The sequence below is a fragment of the Coptis chinensis genome, chromosome 3, assembly GCF_015680905.1.
Source record: "Coptis chinensis isolate HL-2020 chromosome 3, ASM1568090v1, whole genome shotgun sequence".
Taxonomy (NCBI): domain Eukaryota; kingdom Viridiplantae; phylum Streptophyta; class Magnoliopsida; order Ranunculales; family Ranunculaceae; genus Coptis; species Coptis chinensis.
The window spans coordinates 119,606,961-119,631,107 of record NC_141458.1 but is presented as its reverse complement, the minus strand read 5'-3'; the positions used below and the strand labels follow the sequence as shown (position 1 = coordinate 119,631,107).

The 24,147-nt window shown below is 36.7% G+C and overlaps 3 protein-coding genes across 4 annotated transcripts in view; 2 read left to right on the top strand and 1 right to left on the bottom strand.

Moving 5' to 3' along the window:
- LOC147513712 (rRNA biogenesis protein rrp36-like) overlaps positions 1–7,905 on the top strand; it is a 34,079-nt gene extending 26,174 nt beyond the window's left edge. The window contains exons 5-10 of one of the 2 annotated variants that reach the window (XR_015215598.1): positions 5,019–5,073; positions 5,180–5,254; positions 5,360–5,480; positions 5,554–5,600; positions 5,697–5,894; positions 6,998–7,905. Coding sequence is in view for 1 of the 2 variants with exons in the window: in XM_086596918.1 (XP_086453044.1) it covers positions 5,019–5,073; positions 5,180–5,254; positions 5,360–5,480; positions 5,554–5,600; positions 5,697–5,783 (385 nt within the window). In the remaining variant the exon portion in view is untranslated. Of the gene's footprint in view, positions 1–5,018; positions 5,074–5,179; positions 5,255–5,359; positions 5,481–5,553; positions 5,601–5,696; positions 6,001–6,997 lie in introns of those variants that run through there. The other variant, XM_086596918.1, reaches the window with a different exon arrangement.
- A 1,316-nt stretch (positions 7,906–9,221) lies between these two features.
- Positions 9,222–15,830, top strand: LOC147513711 (putative transcriptional regulator SLK2). Its single transcript, XM_086596915.1, is given in 12 exon segments — positions 9,222–9,375; positions 9,556–10,494; positions 10,496–10,591; positions 10,593–10,650; positions 10,837–10,968; positions 11,184–11,232; positions 11,981–12,195; positions 12,334–12,402; positions 13,295–13,395; positions 13,588–13,681; positions 13,809–13,878; positions 14,660–15,830. Coding segments are annotated over 11 exon segments (2,331 nt in total). The 5' UTR covers positions 9,222–9,375; positions 9,556–9,931; the 3' UTR covers positions 15,544–15,830.
- Positions 14,810–20,023, bottom strand: LOC147513710 (F-box protein At4g00755-like). Its single transcript, XM_086596916.1, has 6 exons — positions 19,647–20,023; positions 19,408–19,536; positions 18,919–19,335; positions 18,665–18,828; positions 18,032–18,150; positions 14,810–17,324 (listed from the first exon to the last, which is right to left on the bottom strand). Exons 2-6 carry the CDS (start codon positions 19,532–19,534, stop codon positions 17,048–17,050), a joined length of 1,104 nt encoding a protein of 367 aa, XP_086453042.1. The 5' UTR covers positions 19,535–19,536; positions 19,647–20,023; the 3' UTR covers positions 14,810–17,047.
- Between the last annotated feature and the right edge of the window lie 4,124 nt (positions 20,024–24,147).

The window sequence follows — 24,147 nt, the reverse complement described above, 5'->3', positions numbered from 1 at the left end:
ATCTTCATTGAAGTTGAATTCTCGCCATTACCGTTTCAAATTTTTGCTTCCAACAAATAATAATAATAATCCTTATTACCGGTTTCGTTCTCAATTTTTTTTTTTTTTTCTATTTAGTTTGGTTCTCCAACCCCACCTGGTATGTTGTATTTATAGTGGGTTCTAATAGTTTAGCTAAACAACAATTCTAAATACTATTCCCTTGTGTATTAGGACTCCTCAGCGTGGAACCCACCCTTTCATACATTACCTTTCTTGTTTTGTTTTTATTCACTTCCTTGTTTTGTTTTTATTGTCAATCTCAATATTTCGCCAACACCAACTTTTACGTCAACTTCAGTCAAGAAATTCGCATGGTAAGCCGGACCTACACTTTCATATGGGTCCCGGTCATGCTCTTTTCACATGGACAATCTTTTAGCCCTTCTTACTAATTAAAGTCGGTCTTACGTAATATAACTCCTCTTTCCAACAAATATTTTGTCATAAAGCCGGTCCTACCAATACCAATACAATACCAATACCAATTCTTTTTTGTTTTATTAGCACTCCAACTTTTTCAATGATTCTATTCCTATTATACTCACTTTTACTTATCAAAGCCGGTCAAACAAGAGTACACAAAACAAATTATTTAGGCCGGTCTTACTACTCTTTTACCTATTTCATTTGTTTTTTCTTATAACCAAACAAGTTCCAAACCCATATTATTACTTTTACAGCTATATTATTCTTAGCTTTTTAGCCGACCTCACACAATTAAGTTATGAATTATTTTCGCCAATAACTTCCTTCCTTCCGCCAATAACTTCCACCCTTTCGCCAATATTTTTCGCAAATTATTTCCACCAATAAACTTCTGCCAATAATTTTCGCTAATTATTTCCTCCAATTTCCGCAAATAATTTCTGCCAATAATTTTCGCTAATTATTTCCGCCAATAAACTTCTGCCAATAATTTTCGCCAATTATTTCTGCCAATATACTTTCGCCAATAATTTTTGCTAATTATTTTCGCTAATAATTTCCGTCAATAATTTTCGCTAATTATTTTCGTATTTTGTCGCCAATAATTTTTGTCTCCTGTCATCGCCTACTGTCGCCTTTGACAATGAGATTACGTCCGCCAATACTTGGTAACATTTATTCTATTTTATTTTTTTTTCTTTTAAATCAATGTTCTTTTTTTTTTCTATATTAACTTTTTTGCCACATGGGCTTTGCCCATCCACCAAAGAGAGGGCGATGTATAGACCCCCACCTTGTGGCTCATTAAGCCCACGAATCCAGCCCAATAATAGGCCTAGTCCAGCAGTTAAGCCCACGTGCTTAATCCTAGTCCATCCAATTATTGGTCTATTTATAAATATGTCCAGATTCATTATTATAGAAGATAAGGATAAAAGTTCAAAGAGGTAACAATTCTTTGGACAAACAAACACAGTCCTTTTAGGACTCAGTCTCTCCCAATTCATAAAAAATATTCTCTCTCACAATAAGGAACTACGTTGAAACTTGATCCCTAGAGAATAGATCTTTAGTACGTAGGCAGCCATTATTTGGTTCAGTTTCATCTCCCCTAACATTAAATTCCTCTGTTTCTTAGTGCGTTCTTTACCATTGCTCTTGTTGTGTTGAAGCAGATTACTGCTGAAACAAATCCGAACCGATAAGATAGGGACTTAGAACTTAAATGTTGTCCGATAAGACTATTGGGCCAGTTATGGACATACCCCCGTCCGACCCGAAAACTAAGGTTATTTTTTTAGTTTTTCGAATAAGTACTATTAAATTTGTAATTACTAGTATACAAAAATGTTAAAAGGCTTGATGGATTAGTGGTGTAGTGCCACATATAAGGATTGGGTTCGAGTCTTACTACACCCTATTTCAGTTTTTTTTAGAGAAATAATAAAAAAATACACAATTTCCATATAACCTTATTGGACCTAGGCCAGGCCCGAATCCGATCATGTCCAACAGGACCTAGACCGGGACTTGGACCTTCTAAATGTAAACGGGACTTGGACATAGGTGAGTCCTGTTCAAGTCCGGCCCATTGACAACCCTGAATAAAGCCTTGCCAATGCTCAACCATATAAACACCCATGAAAACCAAAGTATCTTAATGTCCATAACATAAAATTGATAGTTGTGATATATGTATTATTCAAGATGCTTCAAAATAAATAAAAATCATGCATATAAACAGTTCAAGCAATGCATTGACTCTCGCACGGGTTACCATCGAAAATCTAAGTTTACCCACGAACCTATATCTAAAAAAAAAAACTTGACAGCAGTATAACAAGCGTGACTTCGAGCAACTTAATATATATTCATCTCATAGATCCAAATAAACTAAGTCAATTGTTAATCCATAAAAAATTATAGACTACTTACTTTAAATTGAGAACCAAAACCAATTCCTAGAAGTGAATTTGAATTATCGCGCTTCGCTTCGTCGACAACAACATGGTCGCTTCTATCTTCTCCCACTTCTAAATAACAACCCTCACCAATTTCGAGAGAGAAACCGAGAGACGGAGCGAGACTTACAGCATGTGTGTGTGTGTTTTTTCCTTTTTTCCCAATCCTAATCAAGTGGCAAGATGAGAGGAGGAAGATGAAGGAGGGAGATGAAGAAAAGGCGGAGGAAGATAAAAAGATAAGAGAAAAAAGAATCTTGTGGGAGGGGGGGGCATAATACGCATAAAGAGCCAAGAGTCATTTTACACCCTCTAAAAAAACTAACTCAAAAACGTTCGCATACCCTCACTTGATTAACATTTTAAATTGCACATATCCTATAAGACTTTGGATCTGCCATGTTATAACTTGTGAGAAACATTTGTAGCCGCTGCTTTAAGGGCCCCACACGAAACTTTTTTATTAGATAAATAGTTAAAAAATTGACTGTTACTTTCTTGTGTGAACAGTACTTGTTTGGAATCAGTACTTGGTATATAATTTATTGTTTGGAATCATCACCATCGTTGTTCAATGCTGTTAGTTAAATGTGGATATGAGAAGTAATTAATGGTTGCTTGTATTGCTGGCAAAGGTACAAAACCTCAGTTTTAAGAAATTTGGTTTCTCAAAAACCAACATTGGTCATGGACATTTAAGATATTTTAGAAAATGATGGTACCGCACCTCAATCAGAGTGATACCTTCACTTGCAAGTTTCAGCTCTTATTTGTTCCACTTCCATGTCCCTTGTTGTCATCGATTCAAGTAGTCTGATTGGAAAGCTATAAATATCAGATGATGGCCCTTCCTACTGCTCGAGCATTGGTGCTCTTTTTCAAGAGGGTCACTCCCCTTGGTCTTTAAAACATATACTCTTTAGGGTTTATGATGTGGACATCTAGTCGAGTCTAAGCCCATGGGTTGTGAGCCCAATAGTTTAGTTGTTGCTTTATTGTTATTAGTATAAATAAGGGCTTGCATTTATGTTTGGGGGTAGTTGTGTTTGTGTTTATGAATTATTGAGTGATTATGAATAAATGTGAGACTTTTAGGGTTCTATAAAGTGCAGATTTTGATTAAGTGTTGCTTCCGCCACTTCAATTTACATTATTTTGGTATCGGAGCAGATTGCTTTTTGGGAGATTTGTGCAGAAACATTGTTCACGAAACACTGGTCACAACACTGTTCACCTAGGTTATTGTTCACTGCGAATTTAATTTTATTCTTGCAAATTAAGATATGTCTACAACGTCAGAGATGAAGAATTCATGGAGAACTCATGGATTCATATTAACCCCTAGAGTACGGATTGCTCGACTAGAATAGTGGAGAGAAGCAAAATAGGTTTTATCGATTAGAAGAAGCGACTAGTCGACTTAGGGAGGTTATGGTGGAGCTTTTGCAGCCCAACCCCCCCATCGTTAGTAGAGCTTCTATAACCCAACGTAAAACACCGGTTGTTGTCGATGACAACAAAGAGAAGAAAAGAATTTATAAAGTTGTTGTGTTATGTCTTGAGCGAGATAACAAACGAAATCAGCAAGTTCATCACTTTCCTTTGCAACAAAGACGTCCTGCTAACCAGATCTATGAAGGTCTTGTTCCTCCAATTCAGCAGGCACAAAATGGTGGTTATATCGATCATTTTCTATCCAATTTTGAGAAGGTTTTTGCTCGCAACCACAAAGCACTTCAACGCATATTTCATGACTTCCAGTATCCATTGTGTTTCAAGATAGGAGTTCTAGTAGCATTGTGGTGCCATGTTATTCGTTTGAGCTGATATTTGGGCAAGATTCGATGTCGAATTCCTCAGAACCACGGGAGGGTGACGTATACAAATTTGAAGTTTGAAGAGCTTTTGCATATTGGTGGGTTTTCATGTCAACAAGCTTTTGGTCAAACTTCTTTAACCTGGAGAGTGTGATGTGGACATTTAGTCGAGTCTAAGCCCATGGGTCGTGAGCCACTAATTTAGTTGCTGCTTTATTGTTATTAGTATAAATAAGGGCTTGTATTTAGGTTTGGGGTAGTTGTGTTTGTGTTTGTGTTTATGAACTATTGAGTGATTATGAATAAATGTGAGACTTTTAAGGTTCTATAAAGTGTAGATTTTGATTAAGTATTGCTTCCACCACTTCAATCTACATTTGTTTATATCGAGCTTTAAAAGTTATGACTGAAGAAATGGAAGTACGCATTCTAAATTACAAGGTCACTTATTGGTGACAGTAGGAAAAGTGAGATTTATTGCAAAACTGAAGGTCATAAATGCTACTATACGTCTTATCAGATCCCTCGTTTCAATCCTAGTAGTTTAATGATATGTAGGAAGATAATCGATTGAGTATCTACATTTGTCCTAATGAGAAGGTCGAACACTATATTAATCTGATACTAGTTATGGGGATTTCTTCCAAATGCTAGGTCGTGTTGAAGTCATTATTTATTAAAATATATTCATTTGATACTGGTTATGGGTGTCTCTTGCATATGTTGGAATGGAGCCACTATTGTAACACCTGCTTATGGTGGTTTTTCTTAGGTTCAAGAGAAGATATGGCTTTATTTATGAGGCTGAACTTCCTGCTGAGAAAGAGGTTATATATATGATTTTAATGAATGAACAATGCGTACATCTTAACAATCCGTGTCTTTCTGTTGCCATTACTTTGCTAAAGCATGTTGCTTTTATGGTTTTATTAGGAACTGAAGAAGTTATTAAAGAAATCAACTGACCCAGAAGTCATTGCTGACTTGAAGAATCGGTTATCTTCCATAGTAAGTTATCCTATAACCTAGAAAAGGCTCTATTGAAAATAATTCCTTCATTACTCATCAAAATTTCCCAATTTTTCATTTTTGTGTTCATTTGTTACTGTTTAGGATAAACAACTGAAAACAGGACCCTCAAAACACGCTGCAGACAAAGCTATTGTGGCCGAGCATATGAGAAGTGAGAGAGAAGCAGCAAAAGAAGGGAAACACCTATATCATCTTAAGCAATGTACGCTCTCTCTCTCTCTCCTCTCCCTCCTCTCTCTCTGTCAACAAAGCCTGACTAAATTATTATCTTGCAGCGGAAATACGTAAGAGAGATCTTATGAAGAAATTTAACAGTCTCAAGGTATGCTTTGGATTTCAATGTGTAGTTAATACTATTGAAAGCAGTGGAATTGTTGTTGTTCTTCTCTGAATTCCCTTTATGTCGCAAATTTTGCAGACAGCTGGAGCTGGTAAACTTGAAGCTTTCATTGAAAAGAAGCGAAGGAAAAATGCTTCTAAAGATCATCTATGTGCCTTACCGTAGGCCAACAATTTAATCAAAGTGAAGCCTTCTGTTATGATTAAGAACTTGGTCGGGATGAATGCGCCTGTGACCAGCGGTGTTTCTTTCCAGGATGGGTTTGGGAATTTTGAGGTAATGCATAGCTGAGTAGATTCAGTTTCAGGCATGGCAATCATGGAATAAATCTTCATTGCATTTTTTTTTTCTGACGTGGCATGAAGGATTCAGTTTAGTTCAACCTCTTGCTAATCAGATCTGTTATTTACTGCACCCCATAAGGCCATGGAAACTCAAGTATTCAGCCTAGGATTCTCTGTGATTTGGGAAAATTGAGAGTTTTGGTATTGCTCTAAAGTGGAGATATGCTTTTTGGCTTATCATGCACCTGGAGAGCATGAAAGTTCTCGATTTACAGAATTACAGTAGATACGGAGATAGTAATGGTGGAACACAAAGTAGGAGCTCAGTATCACTAAACTATACGATGCGGAAAAAAAAAAAAAAAAAAAAAAAAAAAAACTGGTGTGGAAGAACTGATCAGTAGACCTCATCAAATGGAAAAGTCCATAGTCCAAACTACAATGGTTCGTGCCCCATGGGGGATCCTAGCTGTTATGACGGGTGTTAAGAGCAAGAAGGCCATATAGCACCCAAACACATTATAACTAGGGCTGGAAATGGAATGGGTTCAGGTCGGATTTTCACTCAAAACTCTTTACCATATTAGGATCTATCTGGATTTGGATCGGATTTCAGATATCCATATTTATTAAAAAACACACAAAAATATACTATTTTAATGATTTTCATATATAATTTTGTACTATATAAATTAATTTTTAAGCATCAAAATAAAAATCTTGTTAAAATGGTTTGGGTTTGGGTCGGATGCTAGTCATAAACATAGAAACCATATCTAGTAAAATGGTTTTGGGGTTTCGGATATGGTCGGATTTGGGTTGAAACTTGTACCATTTCCCGCCCTAATTATAGCCGTTCGAATGGGTTGCTCGATGGGTAATAAATCTATTTCCAGCTCTAATTATAACCGTTCGAATGGGTCACCCGATGGGTAATAAATTTGGCTGGTGTGATAAACCTAGCTAAATTTGTGGCCTTAGTTGTTGAAATAAATTGGTGGAGACCGATAACACAATCCCATGTGTTAAATTGTAATGGACAGTAGAAATGTGCAGATGGTATCGTTTTAACACTACGGAAATTAAATCTTGCAGGGATGACTTGCGGAGTTTTCATATACCAGGGGTGGTGTAAGTGCTAAAACAGTGGTGTGGCACCTAGTCAGTGCCGGCTCATCCTCCATAAGGCCTCAAATTTAGAAGGCCTCCAAATTTCCTTATTTCTCCTTACATAAATTTGATATTACCATCTTCTATAAAGAAAAAAATAAACAAAAAAAGATAGTAGGAGTCTATTTGTTTTCTCCCCACGCACTAAATCTCAGGAGTGAATTGGTTTGAAGAAAGTTTAATCCAATAGACAACTACACAATTTGCATCTCGGAGTTCTAGGATGAATCTAATGGTTGCTAGGGTCCTCATTTAGTTAGATATCTTAATTAGAAAGAATCAAAGAAAATATAAAATTCCACAATATATGCGAGAATCTCCACTTTCTATGGCACATTTTCCACTCTTTATCAACTTAACTAATTAAAGACATATTAACCAACGTCTTTCCTTCTCAACATCTCTCTCACACACACTATTTTCAATTTTTCAATAAATTTTTAAAATAAAAAAGGCCTCGCTTGGATTAGTCGTCTAAGGCCACATCTAGGCTTGAACCGGCCCTGCGCCTAGTTGGCAAGCTATATATTAAACCTCCCATTGGACTTGTTCTAAGCTGTTTGTGGCTGTTATGAGGCCCAGTCGTTTCCTCTCATAAATGTTGTTCATTAAAATATCGTTAGTCAATTTAAAGATACACTTTGGCATCTAATACGTAGATGTCTAAGATGCTTGACATATCGTGTGCGAGTTGGATCGACATTTTTGCTAAACAATGAAGCGAAAGATGCATTAGGAGGAGACATACGCAGGCGGAAAGCGGATGGGGACCTTATTCACCACGTCCAAACTTACTTATTCAGTTATTCCTATAATACCTTTCCTTTTCTGTATTTGCAGTTGAATGACTCTTACCTTTTAGATTTAATTTGGTTATACTTTTCTGTATTCAAACCGTCTTTATAGTTCGTCTTTATCTCCTTATCTATAGGGGGCAGGCAAAATGAACTTGTGAGGAGTGAGGAGGAGGAGGAACTCTTACTTGATTAGTTTTCTTAATGCAATCGCCTAATAGGGCAGGCAAATGAACTTGCTAGAAGTGAGGATTCCGAATTTTTCATAAACCAAAATATTCAGTGGAATTTCAAAATTTTATTACAGTACAATTTTTTTAAAATTCCATTAAATATTTCAGTTTTTGATAAATTTGGAATTCCAATCAAAAGTCTAAAAATCCTAAATTTCAAAATGTACTCGGAATATAATGGAATTTGAAATTTTGAAAATTCCAAAATCTCGAACTATGAGTACACTATATGAGTCTGTATGATTAATCTTTTTTGGTAAAGAGCTGAATTGTTCATCACTCTGCAAGTTTGCTAGCTCTTCTTTATACGTAATTCACCAGTTACTACTTACTACTTTACTAGTGCTAAAAGGTGAAATTATTCAATAACCACCAATATTAATGGCTAAACTAAAGTGGAAACCAATATGTAAACAATGGCAACTACAGTTCCAACTGAAGAACCAAGTCCAGCTTGCTAAACATAATAGAGAGGACACTAACAAATACAAGCAACCCGTACTCCATCTCATTAATCTCATTTCCAGGAAGTAGGAAGTAGGAACTGAAGAAATATAAAAGAATTGAAATATATTCATTAAAAGATATTTTATCATTTCTTACGTAGAAGAAGAACTCAATGAGGACAAGAGATATTAAAAGTTTGGTAGGCAAAGTTCACACGTGGGACTCTCACACGTGAAAAACCAATGGTCACTTTCTCATCATTTCTTAATACATTCTAAGATCGCCTCAACTATGCAGCAGGGTAGATCACTCTACACCCTCCACTAAATAAACGACACGTCGTATTTAATATCAACTTCCGACATATAACAGATACGTGTCCTAGTATTACAACAGACGAAAACAAGTTGTTATTATGCAAACTGGAGCAAGTGATTACACCTTTCCTCAATACACTAATCCCACCCCTAACTTGTTATGTCAGTGTCCAACCAATACCCATTCCCCACGTTTCACCCACACTTGATACCGACTGGAAAAAGGCATACATTTGTTAACCGGTATAGCCGGTTAAACTTTTGTTATCACACTCGTCAATAATAAATACGCGGCGATCCCGGTTCCGAAGAAACCGAGTTGAAATAAAAAGTCTTTTTCCTTCTCCACTCGGTGAGGCATCTTAGTTTTTTAAAATTTAATTGAAGTATTTTTATATAAAGAAATAAATAGCTGTGATCTATTTAGGGTTTTTGAGTAGGCAGGTTGTTGTTGTTGTTGTTGAACTGGTAAATGTTTCAGGTGCTGTTTTTTGGAGCTTGATTTCAGCCTTGTAAGTTTCTCTCTCACTTGAATTAACTCTTAGTATCATTTTATAAGTGATTGAGTAGAAAAATTAGGGTTTGTTTGTTTGTTTGTTCAGTGAAGGTCATTTTCGGGAAATTTAGGTTGAAATTGTTCTTCCTTGGGTCATACTTTATTTGCTTATGAAGAATATTTTTGAGCTTGGCAGATTTTGTTGTATTGGAGATAACAAGGGATTTTGAACTTTCCCGGTTGTTGCCGACAGTGATTTATTAGGTATATGGATCTTTGGGTTGTGAGTTTGTTTTGTGGGCTGTTATATTGAGTTTTAATTTTGATAAGGAGTTTTAAGGCTGGCACTGGATAGCTACTTGGATTCCAGCCACCAGTCGACGGTGCCCCTTGCGGTACCGTCTCGGGTGGCTGGCGGGCCAACTCAGTCATCTTCAAGCTCTGGTATATTTTTCCAAGGAGATGGGCAACCGCAAACACAGTTGAACTCTCACTTGACTTCATCTTTTGGAAACTCATCTAATTCTATATCTGGAACGGGGGTTTCAAATTTGGTCCCGACTTCTGGCGACATGAACCGTGCAGCCAACTCTGGACCAAGTGTTTGTGCAAGTTCTTTGGTTACAGACGCAAACTCAGCACTATCAGGTGGACCTCATCTGCAGAGAAGTGCCAGCATCAACACTGAATCTTACATGCGATTACCTGCTTCACCTATGTCATTCTCGTCCAATAACATCAGCATTTCAGGTTCTTCAGTGATGGATGGATCGTCTATAGTGCAACAAGGCTCTCATCAGGATCAGAGTCCTCAGCAAGGTCAGAAGAGGCAACATGGGGCATCTACTGCTTCGTCTCAGCCGGCATCACGAACAGGCCAAGTTTCATTTCCAAATGGCCAGGTCCCCAGCTCCTCAAATCTAGAGGCGAACTATTTGACTCAGATACAGAAAAAGCCTAGATTAGACATCAAGCAGGAAGATATTTTCCAGCAGCAGGTCATGCAGCAGCTGCTTCAGAGACAGGACCCCATCCAATTACAAGGACACAATCCCCAAATTCAAGCCTTAATTCAGCAGCAGAGACTTTTACAGCGGCATCAACAGCAGCCGCAGCAGATTTTGCAATCTATAGATGCAGCGAGTGCAATTGCAACAGCAGCAGCAACAACTGAGGCAGCAAATGCAACAACAAGGTCTGCAATCTGTATCTGGAGTTAAGCGCGCCTATGAGAGGTGTATGTGCTCGCCGATTAATGCAGTACATTTATCATCAACGCCATCGCCCTCCTGTAAGTTACCTGTACATTGATCTTAAGCATACCGTTTCTCTGCTCCTTTACCAACTTTTCAATCTTTGCCAAGTCAAAACTTTTTATATGGTGTTTTTTTATATATGTTGCTTGGTGAATTCACGTAAAAAATTCTTCATTCAGTTACACAAGTAATCTCTAATTGTGTGCTCTTTCCTTTTTTAGGAGAATACAATTGTTTATTGGAGGAAATTTGTAGCAGAATATTTCTCCCCTCGTGCCAAGAAAAGGTGGTGTCTATCTTTATACGATAATGTTGGACAGCATGCGCTAGGGGTATTCCCTCAGGCAACGAAGGTTAGTTTTATTGGCCAGTGTCTTATCGTTGAAGTTAATGACATCAGCACCTCTGGTCATTTGTTCAGTAAAAATCATTTGAATGTGTAAATTTTCATGCGGATATCTTCACTGTATAGATCATCACAATACCGATCATTTTTTTTTCTCTTTGGTATCCTATCTTAATCATTCTATTTCATGTTACCTCATGAACTATATCATGTTTGTTTCAGGATGCATGGCATTGCGACATCTGTGGTTCTAAATCAGGAATGGGGTTCGGTAAGACTATTAATATTATTATTATTATTGTTTATTTTTTTTTTAAATTAAATTGCAGAGTTTGATCATTTCCGTATCATGCTAGAGTGTCCATTGCTGCTGTTATAGACATTCATGCATAGGTCTTTTTTCACTTGAGGAATTATGCTGATTAGTCCCTAGGTTAGTCAAATATGAAACTTTCTAAACACAACCGATTACTTAAATTATTATTCCCACATTTTTCGCTACCTCGTACGCTAGGCTTCAAAACATGTAACGTTAAGGCAGTACCCATGCAGCATATGCTAGAAGCATCACTTTTGACTGTTTAATATGATTTGAGTACATATCGTGAAGGGTTAACTGTAATATTCATATCCCTTACTCGTACATATGGCTTGCCTTGAAATTTATGGGACAAGGGCAATTGTGCCTAATGTTTGCCTACACAGTGTATGATACCTTCTGGATGATATGTTTATTGTACATTTTTCAGACGTTTTGTTTTAATAGTTTGAATTGGTACCTTCCAGATGTTCCTCTTCCTGTGGGGTATCAACATATGATTGCATATTTATATCAGAATTTCAAAACTGTTGCATAGTGATGATAGCTTTTAGGTTCTATCGCCATTTTTAGTAGGATTGTACTTGCCTCGAAAGAAAAAAAAAGGAATACTTGTACTGAGCTTCTACTGGTCTGTAGTCTAGTAGTTGTGTAAAAAATGTTCTCTTACTGTTTTCTCTTATTTCTTTCATGGGGACAGAGGCAACTTTTGAAGTACTTCCCAGGCTTAATAAAGTCAAATTTGATAGCGGGGTTATTGACGAGCTTTTGTATCTTGACATGCCACGTGAGTGTCGGTTCCCTACTGGAGTAATGATGTTGGAGTATGGAAAGGCAGTCCAGGAGAGTGTTTTTGAGCAACTTCGTGTTGTCCGTGAGGGTCAACTTCGTATTGTATTCTCTCCTGAGCTAAAGGTAAATACAGTAGTTGAGGTGCTAGATGTGGCTGGGTGATTTCCATGCTTTACTGTTAATATGTAAACCACTTTAAGTAGTGTGGACATTCACTTTCTCATATATATATTAAGTTGTGTCTTGCATAATCATTTTTAGATACTGTCATGGGAATTTTGTGCTCGGCGTCATGAAGAACTTTTGCCTCGTAGAATGGTAGCACCACAGGTATATGCCTTCTGTTTCTCACATTTTACTTCATTTTCATTTTAATTTTCTCTTGCTTGTGTAATGTACCTGCTTTTCCCATGGATGAACCTATGTTTTATCCCTCAAAATGAAATATTTGGTGTTTTTTCTAACAAAATTCCAACTGAGGTAACACCTATTCAATTGATCACCGATGGCAGTGAAATAAGGAGTTTTTAAGTATGTCTCTGTGGTTGCTGTATATTGTTGTTCTAGAAATCATACATCTAGGAGGTGGTCAAATCTTCTTTTCAAGAAGTTGCTCCGTTGTGTTTATAGTTTATACCCATTGCACCATGTGACTTCATTAGCAGCTCAAATACAGTTTAGTTTCTTCTGTAAATTACCCTTTTCTGATATCAGTCTAGTCCGTAAAATACCCTCGGAATAGGGTGGTGTACTGCTTGTTGGGTAGCAAGTGACAAAGTCAGGGTGACACTTTTGATGTCAGACACAGCTGCTTCTTTATGATTTTAAGGCCACACCAGTAACAAACAACATAAATACGTGGGACTCTAATAGAAAAAGGAGTGCCGAAAGCTAGAACGAAGGTTAATGAAATGCCAAAACAGATCCCGTCTCGCCCTCTTTCCTCCTCCCTCAACCTCTCAAGAACAGCCTATTGAACGAGATTTTGCTTCAAGTTAAGGAGAACAAGATTCAAAATCCAAACTTTCTTTGTCCCCCATTCTTTTAAGTGATTCAAACACTGATACACAAACTTTTCTTTTTTGTCTCTGACCTCGTATTCTTTTGATTTGTTGATGGGTCGTGGAGACTTGAATGTATTAAATAAGCCTTACATTATTTTTTCAAAGTAGTTGTCAGAGGCAATTAGTGCTGTAACTGGAACATTTCTTCTGATATGCAGGTGAACCAGTTGTTGCAGGTAGCCCAGAAATATCAAAATGCCGTCACTGAAAGTGGATCTGCTGGCGTGTCAACTCAGGATTTACAAACGAATTGGAATATGTGAGTTTTGAAGAGTTGCAGGTTTCTTTCTAGTTCTGTCATGTTGGTTCGCTGAGGAACCCGATTATGTTACATACTTACATATTGTTAAAGCTTTCAACATGTCTGCTTCAGTATCGTTCTTATATGTTTACACTTTTTAATTTTGTTAATCTTAACTATTCAGCATTCTGTTCCCTTACTGTTTTCTAGGTTTCTTACTGCTGGGCGTCAACTTGCAAGAAATATGGAGTTGCCTTTGTTGAATGACTTAGGGTTTTCGAAAAGATATGTTAGATGCTTGCAGGTATCTATGATTTTCAGTGGTAGTGTTCATATCCTGCTACGAGTGTAATTTTTTATTTTTTATTTTTTCAGCTGCAATTGCTATCTCGGCTTTGGTAATAATTTTTATCTGTTTAACCTGCTGACAGATATCTGAAGTGGTGAATAGTATGAAAGACTTGATTGATTTCAGCCGAGAACACAACTTCGGACCTATTGGTAAATCTATGAGGCTGTGGTTACATAGTGCATTGTGATGTTCCATGTGAATGTTTGATTGATTATATAGTGCATAGTGCATTTTGATTTTGTTACATAGTGCATTGTGACGTTCCATGCGAATGTTTAATTGGCTTATGTGCTGCATTTTTAGTACTATGCATTTGTTCATCTAAGCAATTTGTTAGCAATATGGCAAATAAAAGGTATAATGAGATTTCTTGAAACTTTCATGTAGTAGGGTTTTGCTTCCGAAGCCTAGGTGAAGTTCCTAGCACGTTTCAATAACTAATAATCTCTGATGCTTTTACTGTTTGATTCGTTTGTATGATGTTATACATATGCAAATGTTTCTTTGCTACGTTCCTCTTTTCTGAAAGAATTGGCGGCTGTTTTTTTTGTGCTTGTGATTGTGCCATGCAAAAAGTAGTCAATTTTATCCATTCTTGAAATTTCCTACAGCAGTTCATGGTTTTCTTTCAGGATACTGTTGGCTCCCTTCTCTTACACATGTTAGAATCTATAGAAGTTATCAGCTGCCATTAGTTTCGGATAATTTTGCTTCCAAACTATAATAGTGTAAATGACAAGTTATACCTGTCACCCCCCTTGTATGTCTCTAATTGTTTCCATTGGTTCTCTTTACTAATCCTGCAATGTTGAACATATGTTTCAACCGTGCTAATTAATTATAATTTCTGTTTGCACTCGTTTCGGTGACTTGTGAACAAGAAGAAAGGCATTTGATGTACAATTAATACTTTGTACTTGCATTATGCAGAGAGCTTGAAGAATTATCCTCGAAAGGCTGCTGCAGCTAAGTTCCAAATGCAAAAATTGCAGGAAATTGGGCAGCAGGTTGGTGGTGCTCATGGTCTACCAAATGATCGCAACACACTGAGTAATGTTATGTCAATTCATCCTGGTCTTAGTAATCATATGAACAATAACAACCACATGGTTGGAAGTGGAGTCTTGAATACTTCAGCACAAACTGCATTGGCACTCAGCAATTATCAGAACTTGCGTAGGCAGAACTCCATGAATTCGAATCCTAATGCGCTTCAACAAGAGGCTTCTCCCTTCAATACTCCAATTCAGACACAAACTTCTCCATTTCAAGGTCATGCATCTTCGATTCAGGGATCAATGCAAAACATACCTGTTAATGGGTTGTCAAGCCCGCGCCAGCCTCAACAGCAGCAGCAGCACCCAATAAGCGGTGCACTACAGCAGAACCATTCACAGTCTTCTCAAGGCAGCCAGAATTTACAGCAGCACACGATCCAGCTTTTGCTTCATGAGATGATGAATAACAGTGGAGGAAGGGTGCAACAACAATCACCTGGTGGGCATAATGCAAATGGACCTGTAGGTGAGGCAACCTTTAATGTATTAAATGGGGTCACAAATGGAGGTCTGCCAATGAGGGCGGGTGCTACAGGCATGGTTGGGATGCAGAATAGGAACAGCAGTAATGCTTCTGGCGGTATTATCAATGAGATGCAGAATAGGAACAACAGCTTTAAGACCTCGGCTAATATCAACCCTATGTTTGGTGGTAATGACAGTTTCAGTCTGAAATCTTCAGATGACACGAAGAATCTTCACTTGCCTGAATTGGAACAGGATATAACTAACGAATTCCCTGAGTGGGACGTATAAAGGCTCCTGGCCATGGCTTATGGCTGGAGGACAGATCTGATGTCATTGTTGTTGTGGGTGCATCTGCATTTGTTGCAAGATGCACCGTGTTTGTACAGGACCATTAGGCAAATCAGTAAATGATTGTGGGGATTATATAACCTGGATAATCTGGGATTTCTAAATTAGGGGTTTGGCAGTTTTGCAGGTTTGTCATTTCTAATTCATCAAGTGTAATCTATAATCTAACAGTTGATGTGACTCCATTAATATCTTGATATGATATTGCAAACCTGTCTACTTTTTAAGTTGTGTTTTCTGTATTCAGCTGATTGTCGGTTTCAACTGTTTAGCTGTTAAAAAAAGTCCAGGTGCTCACGCAACACTTCAAAAATGCTCTTTCCTTTTTTCCCCAAGATCTTACTGTTATGAAAACGTTTATTTGTTGACTACTATTTTTTGTGAAACAATTGACTAAAAGTCTGGCTGTTGGAATTTCATTGCAGCCATGTTATTAGATGATTGCATTTGTCTCCGAAGTCAGTCCAAGAATCACAGGTGAAATCTGGTTAGGCCGATCAGTTCAGACCATCAGTTTCTTAGTCTGTACCAGCATTAATTATGGTAATATCATCAAACAGAAAAGTTCATACAATCTTCATAATATCCATTGTCAGAGATTCTCATCGGACGTATATCAAATATCGTCTTTCGCTGGACAAGTAAATATGAATAGGAACCAATACTTTTGCGATCATCCATAGTATTTCGCTGAATTGAATGGTTTTGTGACAACGGAACTTGTCCTTTTCTTATATCTGCCGGTCCTGGTGGCGGTATAGTATTTCAAAAAACCATCTATGCGAGGGCATTCCTTTCCAGTTTCATCTAGCAATGTTCATTAGTTCTATCCTTCAAGAGAATTTCAGTACAAGTTAAACCCATATGCCGCGGTATCCACAAAGTTTGCGACTTTGGGGCAAATCTCGTAAGTAATTCTGTGACAGCCTTCTTTATTTAAGGAATATGTAACGCAAAAGAGTGCTAAAATTAAATAAGACGAACAAGTTAATAAGAAGAATAGACTGCTGCAAAAGTTCATTTTCAACGTCAAAAGACTACCAACGGCAATATAAACAAAATTTTATATGGCAGAGCAGGAACATATATATACTTTTAAATAGTTTTGATTCCAGAGTACACAAAATCTCCACATGGGCACTTCTGGCCATTACTTGGTCCAAACCAACGGGCATTCGAATCTAAGAGTTATTATTCACTAGGGGACCTTTCTAAACTGGAAACCTCCACAGACCGGAGTACCTAAATATGATTTCACTGAATGTTCAAGAAAGAATGACAACCAACTTGACGTGAAATAAAGAGAACACCAAGATCCTCCAGCAATTCCAACTAGCCTCGCTTCCAGCTCAGAATTATTTACAGTGCGCAATGTAAGAAAACTGACTAAAAATTTATTACCACCTAGTAACAATAAACAAATAACACATTAACCCTGTCAATATTAATCAACCATCTCCTCATCAGAATCATTATCACTGTAATCTTCCACATTCCCAAGCAATGTATTCATTATTACTCGCTCCCAACCCCCAGCTCTCCTCATAAACCTTGCTGTGAGTGAATTCTGCCGTGAAGGTTCACCATGATCTACTTCACATGCTCGTTCAGTACAGTCACTCTCACAACAGTACTTCAGCACACTCTTTCCTGAGTGATTAATGACCTCCGCAGCAAACGGTGGTAATAGTGGCCGACCCACAACTTGAACATGGGACACACTGCAACATAACCAATGGCGAAAATAACGTAAACAGATCTATAAAGAAAAATGATACAATTAACAAAAAAGGAAAAACTACCCCTCTAATGTTTTTGTCTTAGGAAGGTAAAACGTGAAATTTTAAATACTTTAGAGGTGCAGCTCCTGGCATATCTTACAAAGGTGGCTCCGTAGCGTTTGTAAAGCAAATAGTTGTATAAGTTCAGGGTATACGTCAAGCGTATGGGAGTATATGATGGCAATAGACAATACTCATTTGGACATATTGAACTCTTACTTTGTTTTATCAGAGCTTGTCCTCAGCAACCTAATGAGAAACTATCAGGATGATAAAATACCCTGAATTCTCTCCCCTCCCTCTCCCTCTCCCTCTCCCTCCCGAGGTGAATCATAGAGCATCCTGCCAGAATCCAAAGGAATAACTTGGAATGCAGGTTGATGATCGAATTCCTCGGAAGAAAATTAATCTATTACTAAACTTTCATTGAAATCATTTTCTGGCATTACCTTCGCAAAACCACAGTCCAAGACTCACCTCATCCCCCTTACCAACCCCCCCTCAAAAAAAAACAAACAAACACACCACACACAAACGCAACATTCCAGAAAGGGAAATATATCATTCGATGTTCATAGACCCGCAAAAATTTTATGGGCTCGCAATCAGATTATGAAAAAGAAAAATAATTTATTTAAAGGACTAACCATATGTAGAATAAGCCATCCAATTCTTGTCTCTGAACCCTACCTAACAACTCAATCTGCAGAATTCCACCTATGCATGGTACAGGCTGCGGTAGCTTAAATTTCTGTAAGCAACTTTCCTATGCATGCCAAAAACAATATAAAAAATAAATGTAAGATTAAAAAAAAGAAAAGAAAAGAAAAATCTATGTAGCATAATCAAAATATTATTTTATACTGACATTCAACCAGAATCTAGCCAGCACTTCTCAAAACAGTGTCTCTGTATTTACTCTGAATTCTACTCTTGAAAAGTGTTAAGAAGATATTAAACAGCTATTCCATGCTAAGCTCAACGGAGAACAAAGGGAAAACTTTAAATGTATCCGGTGGGTAAAAGTCTTGGAAGTTCCGGACATCAAGATTACTAACCATTCCATACTTCTGTCTGAACATTCTTAAGGTTAAAACATGTCTTGCTGATATCCAGTAAGATACATATTACAGTCTGTGCAGTGGCCATAGCCTAAAGTAGAAGAAGCTCTTCTTTTGCCTATCATCTTACCTACTTAATTTGCTATTTAAGTCACAATAAAGCCATATAGAGAACATTCAAGATGTGTAAAGAAAAGCTCTACTTGAACTGCAACTCACCTGAGTCATTGGAAATTCGGGTGAAACATATGTCCACACAAAGTAGTCATCAGTATGAACTGCATCCACAAAACCTGTTTCCATTTCTAGTAGTGACTTAAGATGGCCCATTCTGAATCGAACAGCCTTTGCGGAATATATAGGAAAACCATATTGGAAATACGCTGGGCAAAGAGTAAAACTGGTATTAGTAAGGAAATGGATGAATGTCTAAAACCCGCTAAAAACAAATGAACAAAAATCTAGAGGAAAACCTTGGAATGGTTGTATGTTGATTTCTGTAATAAAACACAACTTTGAGGACAATATATATGTTAATCTCTCAGGCACCCCAGCATCACTTTCTCCTTCACTTGACCAGTAAGAAGCTCTGTCATCAACTCTATCCCTCGGTTCTAATGTGTTTTCAATGCTCTCTTCAGGATAATTATCAGTGCTGGTTGCGCTAATGGACTTAGCTATGCAATCTGTTGTCAGTGTAGGTGACAGACCACGAGCTAAAATTGCATAGACTCTATGATTCCTCTCAGAGGTTTCCAATACCACATTATTGTTAGAGCCCAATCTAATAATAGGTGCTATCCTGTCTTCCACTTCAATGGCATGTACAGCACTTAATACTTCAGGGAAAAGTTTAAGACACAGGCTCTTGCAGAAACCATTTTCAACAACTGCAAGAACAACAGTGAAAGGTTTTCAGACAGTAACCCATGTTGTTTACAAGGAAAATTAAATATACTGACCACATTGACGCCAAGAACGAGACACAGAACTAGCACGAACAATATCAGACGGGTCATCCATACACGATAAAATATTTGACGATACATCAGTGTCGAGAATTTGCAGGAAATCGCCGTAACTCTCCATACCTGATGAATACCATCAGACAACAAAGAAACATAGGAGAATCAAAATATCGAGTCTTTGTGTTTTTTCTGTTGAGAAATTTGAAGAAATTAAGACATGGGAAATAACGTACCTTCGATCTAATAAAAATAGACCAACAACTTAAGATATGTGCAGTGATTGATTTTGATAATGGCGAGAGAGAGTTTGTCACAGAAGAAAAAATTCAATTGAAAAATGAGAAATTGAGTTTGGGCGAAAGAAGAGATTAGATTATTTTTTATATTTTACCAAATTACCGGGATATGCCAATGTAATTTTTGAAATCTAAACTTTTAGTTTATTTTTTTAGTGACAATAATATGCAGTTTACTTTCTAAATCTCTACTATTTTATAAAGGGGGCGTGGATGAGTGAGCCATGGAGCTGTCCATCGGTTATGCGGGTTCTGTTTTTGCATAATTTCGTGACGTGTTTATTTTTTATTTTTTTTGGCCACTAGAAAATAAAAATATGAGAGAGAGAGAGTAAAAGGAGATATAGAGAGGCATTTGTGTTTTGTATGAGAGAGAGGCCACATGGGCAGTGGCGGAGCCAGGGGGTCCCAGAGTATACCCTCGCGCACCCTCAAATTTCCTTAACAAAATATATATACTTCGCTACAAACCTTTGAGGTCAGTGACAAAAAATGAGAGACCAACATCTCTTTTAGTGATGTAAGAAAATATGTTTAAAACAAGAAAAGACAAGAGCTAGTGAATGAGGGAGAGTTGAGTTGGCAAATCTAAACCTGATCGTGTCTCATTTTCTCAGTGAGGAAGATGATGACATCATCTTTCTTTTAAATCAAGTCTTAAGTTGGGAAGCCCATAAGTCTAACCCCATATATATCAAGTCTTAAGTCCATACAACTGTTAAAAGTTCATGGACCCTACTAGAATGTAATTTCTTCCGGCCCACATAACATTAAATCATATTCGGGCCTTATTTCATTTTGACCGATCACACTCAAGCATGCTAACTATCCAACCCATTTACTAGAGTAATAATTAAAAAAATCAATAAAAGTCAACAAGGAAAAAAAAAATTAAAGGAAAAGATATTCTTTACAATTATTAATTACTCTACTTAAAGATATCTCGTGGACTCATTTTACTATGGAGGAGCATGAAGAGCATATATTTTGATAGCTTACGTATTGTATTGAGATATTGCCACACCAAGAATTGTACGCTAAGTTCAGCTCACGCTTTAAGATTTGTAGACGCAAAAATAAAATAAAATAAAAGATATTTGTTGTCAATTTGGGGGGGGGGGATTTAAAATTTCGTTACCTAAGCCATAATATGATTTTGTAATTGAAAACATACGCTGCAAAAAAAATTGATTGTTTGCATAATAGTATTAAAAAAACAAATAAAAAAATAAAATAAAACGATAGACTCACAAATATTAAACTTAAGAGAAAAACAATAAAAACGCGTGTACGTTTTAATTGAATTTGTGCTGAAAAATTTATAGTGCTAATCGGCTCACCCTGGAATAAATTTCTGGCTCTGCTACTGACTACAGCTTTATTATAAAACTCTGGAGATCTCTCATTATTCACCATATCTTTTTTAGTTATTTGTTTGATCAGGAAGGCTTGGAAAGAAGAAGAATAGACAAAAGGAAGATGCAGATATTCGTGAGAAGTCTAGAACGGGAAACCTCTACTCTTCAAGTCATGGCAAAGATTGAAGCCGAGAGAGGTACTCCCCTTTCTTTTCAAAAATTGATTCTTGTTGACATGCTTATGTGGTGGCCACCTAGTCGAAACAATGAGATAACCGAAACCCGTGATCAGATCAAGAAGCTGGTTGAAGAGATGAAGGCTATGGAAATTCAACCAAGGAAGTTTACTTCACAGCCAAGATGAAGTAGCCCGCAGATAAAACGACTGCAGATGGATGACAAAACGTGCGGCCAAGCGATACAACCATTGAGGGTGGTTTTATTCTGCGTGGTCTTTGAATACTACATATTAGTGTTATAATGTTTATCTTTCGCATTGTTTTGTTTCTTTGGAACTTAGGTGTGGCGTTTAGTTCCTTTTATATATTTGCCGGTGTTTTATACTTTTATATAGGCTGTTATCGTTAGTTTATTCAATCAAGCGCTATTTTTAGTATTTAATATTAAAGCTCCCGTGTGAGATATTTTTCTAACTCTTTTAAAATTTCACGTAATCAATTCCTATTTAAATTAAAACGGAAATATTTTTCTAGTATCCAACTCCTGAAATTCCTTTCCTACTGAAAAGAGAAATTTTAGCATTTTTAATTAAAACGGAAATCCTTCTCCTATTAAAATTTCGTTGCCTAAGCCATAATATGATTTTGTAATTGAAAACATACGCTGCAAAAAAATTGATTGTTTGCATAACAGTATTAAAAAAACAAATAAAAAAATAAAATAAAACGATAGACTCACAAATATTAAACTTAAGAGAAAAACAATAAAAACGCGTGTACGTTTTAATTGAATTTGTACTGAAAAATTTATAGTGTTAATCGGCTCACCCTGGAATAAATTTTGGCTCAAGCATCGACTCTGACTTTATTATAAAACTCTGGAGATCTCTCATTATTCACCATATCTTTTTTAGTTATTTGTTTGATCAGGAAGGCTTGGAAAGAAGAAGAATAGACAAAAGGAGGATGCAGATATTCGTGAGAAGTCTAGAACGGGAAACCTCTACTCTTCAAGTCATGGCAAAGATTGAAGCCGAGAGAGGTACTCCCCTTTCTTTTCAAAAATTGATTCTTGCTGACATGCTTATGTGGTGGCCACCTAGTCAAAACAATGAGATAACCGAAACCCGTGATCAGATCAAGAAGCTGGTTGAAGAGATGAAGGCTATGGAAATTCAACCAAGAAAGTTTACTTCACAGTTTCGCATGAAGTAGCCTGCAGATAAAACAGCCTGCAGATGGATGACAAAACGTGCGGCCAAGCGATACAACCATTGAGGGTGGTTTTATTCTGCGTGGTCTTTGAATACTACATATTAGTGTTATAATGTTTATCTTTCGCATTGTTTTGTTTCTTTGGAACTTAGGTGTGGCGTTTAGTTCCTTTTATATATTTGCCGGTGTTTTATACTTTTATATAGGCTGTTATCGTTAGGTTATTCAATCAAGCGCTATTTTTAGTATTTAATATTAAAGCTCCCGTGTGAGATATTTTTCTAACTCTTTTAAAATTTCACGTAATCAATTCCTATTTAAATTAAAACGGAAATATTTTTCTAGTATCCAACTCCTGAAATTCCTTTCCTACTGAAAAGAGAAATTTTAGCATTTTTAATTAAAACGGAAATCCTTCTCCTATTATAATGAAAATTACTCCCTATTGAAAAAAAAAAACAATCTAACACTTCTAATAAACGGATTTTTAAAACTTAATTAAAACAATTTGTTGAGAAATTAAAACGGGTTTTTAAAACTTGATTAAAACAATTTGTTAGAAAATTAAAACGGATTAGCAATATATTAAAACAGGAATCACAATTATTAAAGTATTTCTATATGGCTGGCTCACCCTCACTTTTTTTTGGGAATATATATATATACTCCACTCGAAACCAAGAAACCCGAGGCAAAAAAAAAAAAAAAAAACCCTCCCGACCCGTACTATCTCTCTCCATTCTCCAAAAAACAAAAATAGACCGTACCTTCTTCTTCCAAAGTTTTAGATCCTTATTTGTAGGTTTTTTTGCCTTGAAGAGCTAAAGACGTCTTGTAACTTCTTCTTACATCCAGCATTTAGACCGTACTCTTTGTGTTGATTCTAGTGGTGGTTTAGAGTTTGTTGCTTCACGAGTAAATTCATGTCTTTGGCAAGAGTTTTTCTCATGTAAACCAAAACGTTATTCAATATCTTGATGTTAGTATGTATTTTGATTGATTTTAGCTCAATTACGTACTAGATATAATTCCAACATCTAGCATGTTTTCAAAGTTCAAACACATACAAAAGGGAGATTGTGTTTACTGAGTTTTGATGGGATTAAAAGTGTTTAGTGCTGCTCTTAAATGGTTCCAAATTTTGAATCATTGGTTATATTTCTTTTGAAGTAATAGCATTCTGATGTACCATTTTAGAGATTTTGCTTAATGAACCTTGAAAATGGCGGGACTTGATTGTTATTAGTTTTAATGCGTAGGCTATCATTGTTACCATAGTTTCCTCAAAAGTTCTCAATATTTGCAATTTATTTGGGACTGAGTAGACTTGCTTATCTCTTTATATGACTACAATTTCTTCTCTTTCAAGTCTAGTTGGAAAACCTATGTTTAAAGTTATCAGATATATGCTCTTACCTGCTTGGTGGGACATGTTTAAGTTGATTGTTCTTCATCGCCCACTATATTTTGATGTGAATATTGACCTCACTCAATTTCCTAGCTCACCCTCGCTCATTTTCCTGGCTCCGCCACTGGACGTGGGAACCAAGTGTCCATGGCTAGTTTGTATAATGACTACAACGAGTACTATTCTGTCCAAAATCTTTCACCGGATTCAGGCGAAGGGTGATATGACATACGATGTTGGCTACAACTAATTGCAGCGTATGAAATACTAACTAATAT

Coding starts and splice junctions, on each gene's coding strand:
- LOC147513710 (XM_086596916.1), bottom strand. CDS start 19,534: ATGGAGAGTTACGGCGATTTCCTGCAAATTCTCGACACTGATGTATCG. Junction 19,336..19,407: donor TCGTTCTTGGCGTCAATGTG/GTCAGTATATTT, acceptor TTGTTCTTGCAG/TTGTTGAAAATGGTTTCTGC. Junction 17,325..18,031: donor GATGGCTTATTCTACATATG/GTTAGTCCTTTA, acceptor GTTATGTTGCAG/TGTGTCCCATGTTCAAGTTG.